Source organism: Naegleria gruberi (genome assembly GCF_000004985.1).
Source record: "Naegleria gruberi genomic scaffold NAEGRscaffold_49, whole genome shotgun sequence".
Classification (NCBI taxonomy): domain Eukaryota; phylum Heterolobosea; class Eutetramitea; order Acrasida; family Naegleriidae; genus Naegleria; species Naegleria gruberi.
In genome coordinates, this window is record NW_003163278.1 from 177,146 (window position 1) to 179,419 (window position 2,274).

Genomic DNA, 2,274 nt, shown 5'->3' on the forward strand with positions numbered 1-2,274 from the left:
ACTAAGAAAACAAACACTTCTGATTTGAATTCAAATGTTTTAGGAACAAAATCAAATCATTTCAAAGTTAAACTCATATCTAATTGTAATAGTTTAATGATTGGATTTGCACCTAAAAGTATTAATGTGAACGAAACAAATAATAATACAAAATGTGGATATTATTTATATACTACTACTGGAACCATTTATTCTCAGAATGGAGAATCAAACAAAAGCTAATCAATGAATAATAAAAATTTGTTTATGAATATGACTGTAAACTTCTTGAAATAACATTATTGAATAACATGATTTATTCTTATTTTGGCTATCGAGATTAAGTTTATTTCTTTTACAGGTCATAAATATCTACATGATCTGCTAAATTCATTTCTCGAATGTATTTTTCACCCTCATCGCTTATATTGTTGTCAACTGCGTTAAGTCTTGTTAATTGCTTCATTCCACTTAGGGCTTTAACGCCTTCGTCACCAATTTCATTGTAACCTATATCTAGAAAAGTTAATTGTTCCATTTCACTTATAAATTTGGCTCCCTCATCTCCAACAGCATTGTGATAGATAGAAAGCTGTGCTAGGTGCTTCATTTCACTGATTTGGTTTGCACTTTTCTCTCCAATATTATTATGAGCAATTATTAGATACGTTAAATTATCCATTTTACAGATATATTGTATACCTATTGGTGTAATATCAATACTAGAAACATTAAGTTCAGTTAATTGGTTCATTTCACTTATAGATTGGACTCCGTTATCCCTAATTCGATTATCAGAAATGTCAAGCTTAATTAAATTTTTCATTTGGCTAATGTGAATAGCCCCGTACGGTGTAATCAAATTTTCAGCTATAGAAAGATGAGTTAATTGATTAAATGATGAAATGTATTTTGTTCCATCCAATCCAATACAACAACTGTTCACATTAAGATCTGTTAATTGTTTCATTTCTCCAAAACACTTAACACCGTCATTAATAGAATTAAACCCAATATCGAGTTTCCGTATATTCATCATTTCACTAACATACTTGGCACCGTTCTCGCCTATATTATTACTAGCAATATCAAGATTAGTTAATTGTTTCATTCCACTAATAAATTTGGCTCCTTCGTCACAAATATTGTTGCCAACAATTTTAAGACCAGTCAACTGTTTCATTTCACTAATAAATTTTGCTCCATCCATAGTAATTTCATTGGCACGGATATTAAGAAAAGTCAACTGTTCAAGGCCACTAATATACTTGGCTCCTTCTGGGCCAATATTATTATTAGCAATATGAAGTTGTTTCAATTGCTTCATTTCACCAATATACTTGGCTCCTTCTACACCAATATAATTACCCGTAATAAGAAGATAAGTTAGTGATTTCAATGATGGTAAATGTTTAGCAATATCAAATCCAAAATAACAGAAAGTCATATAAAGATCAGTCAATTGTTCCAATGAACATATATACTTGAATCCACTTGGATCAATCTTAGAATTAAATTCTATATTGAGTTTTTTCAATTCTTTCATCGAATCCAATATCTCACAATTAAATCCACCTTCATTCTCTATCACTCTTAGATTTGCAACATTTTCCAAAAACGGCAATTGACCAACCATTTCCAAATCACTACTACGTGTTATCGAGAGGTGTTTACATGAATTTTTAATGACATGAAACCACTGTTTGGAAACCAATGCACACCTCTGTACAATAAATTTAAAATCATCGTGAAAAGATAAAATTTCAAAGAGTGAATCGTCAGAGAATAGATTATTTTCTTGTATTTTCGAAAATGAAGAAGTGATGGAATGTTTTGGTTGTGTGATCATTTTTTTTAAATATTAATTTTAATATTTAAATTAAGCCACATAAAAAATATTCGGAATATTTTTCGGAACCACAAGCGAAGAAAGATGTAAAGCATAACAGTGATTGAATAAATAGAGCAGGTTGTAGCAAGTTTTTCAAAACAACAAACTTACTGAACCAACAATCAATAGATTCGTTGCCTTCACCGTTCATACAGTCAAAGACTGTAGCGGGACAGTCGCCATATTCCTGGCAGGCTTCCCGTCTAAATTATTAAATGAAACAAATAATGGCGCCTTTTTTTGTAGCTACGTTTTCATTTGCATAGTTTCTGATTCTTGAATCACAATTCTAAGGAATTCAAATAATATTAAAATTTAATTTTTAAAAGAAAAAACAATATTAATTTACTCATTGCCTGTAAAATAATCATGAAAATATCTAAATAATACAAAATGTCTGAGCA

General features: G+C 29.9%; 1 protein-coding gene across 1 annotated transcript; it reads right to left on the bottom strand.

Annotated features, from left to right (window-relative positions):
* Window positions 1-334: 334 nt before the first annotated feature.
* On the bottom strand, window positions 335-1,615 carry NAEGRDRAFT_51838 (uncharacterized protein; the record flags this gene model as incomplete). Its single annotated transcript, XM_002673073.1, has 1 exon — window positions 335-1,615. One exon carries the CDS (start codon window positions 1,613-1,615, stop codon window positions 335-337), a length of 1,281 nt encoding a protein of 426 aa, XP_002673119.1.
* Between the last annotated feature and the right edge of the window lie 659 nt (window positions 1,616-2,274).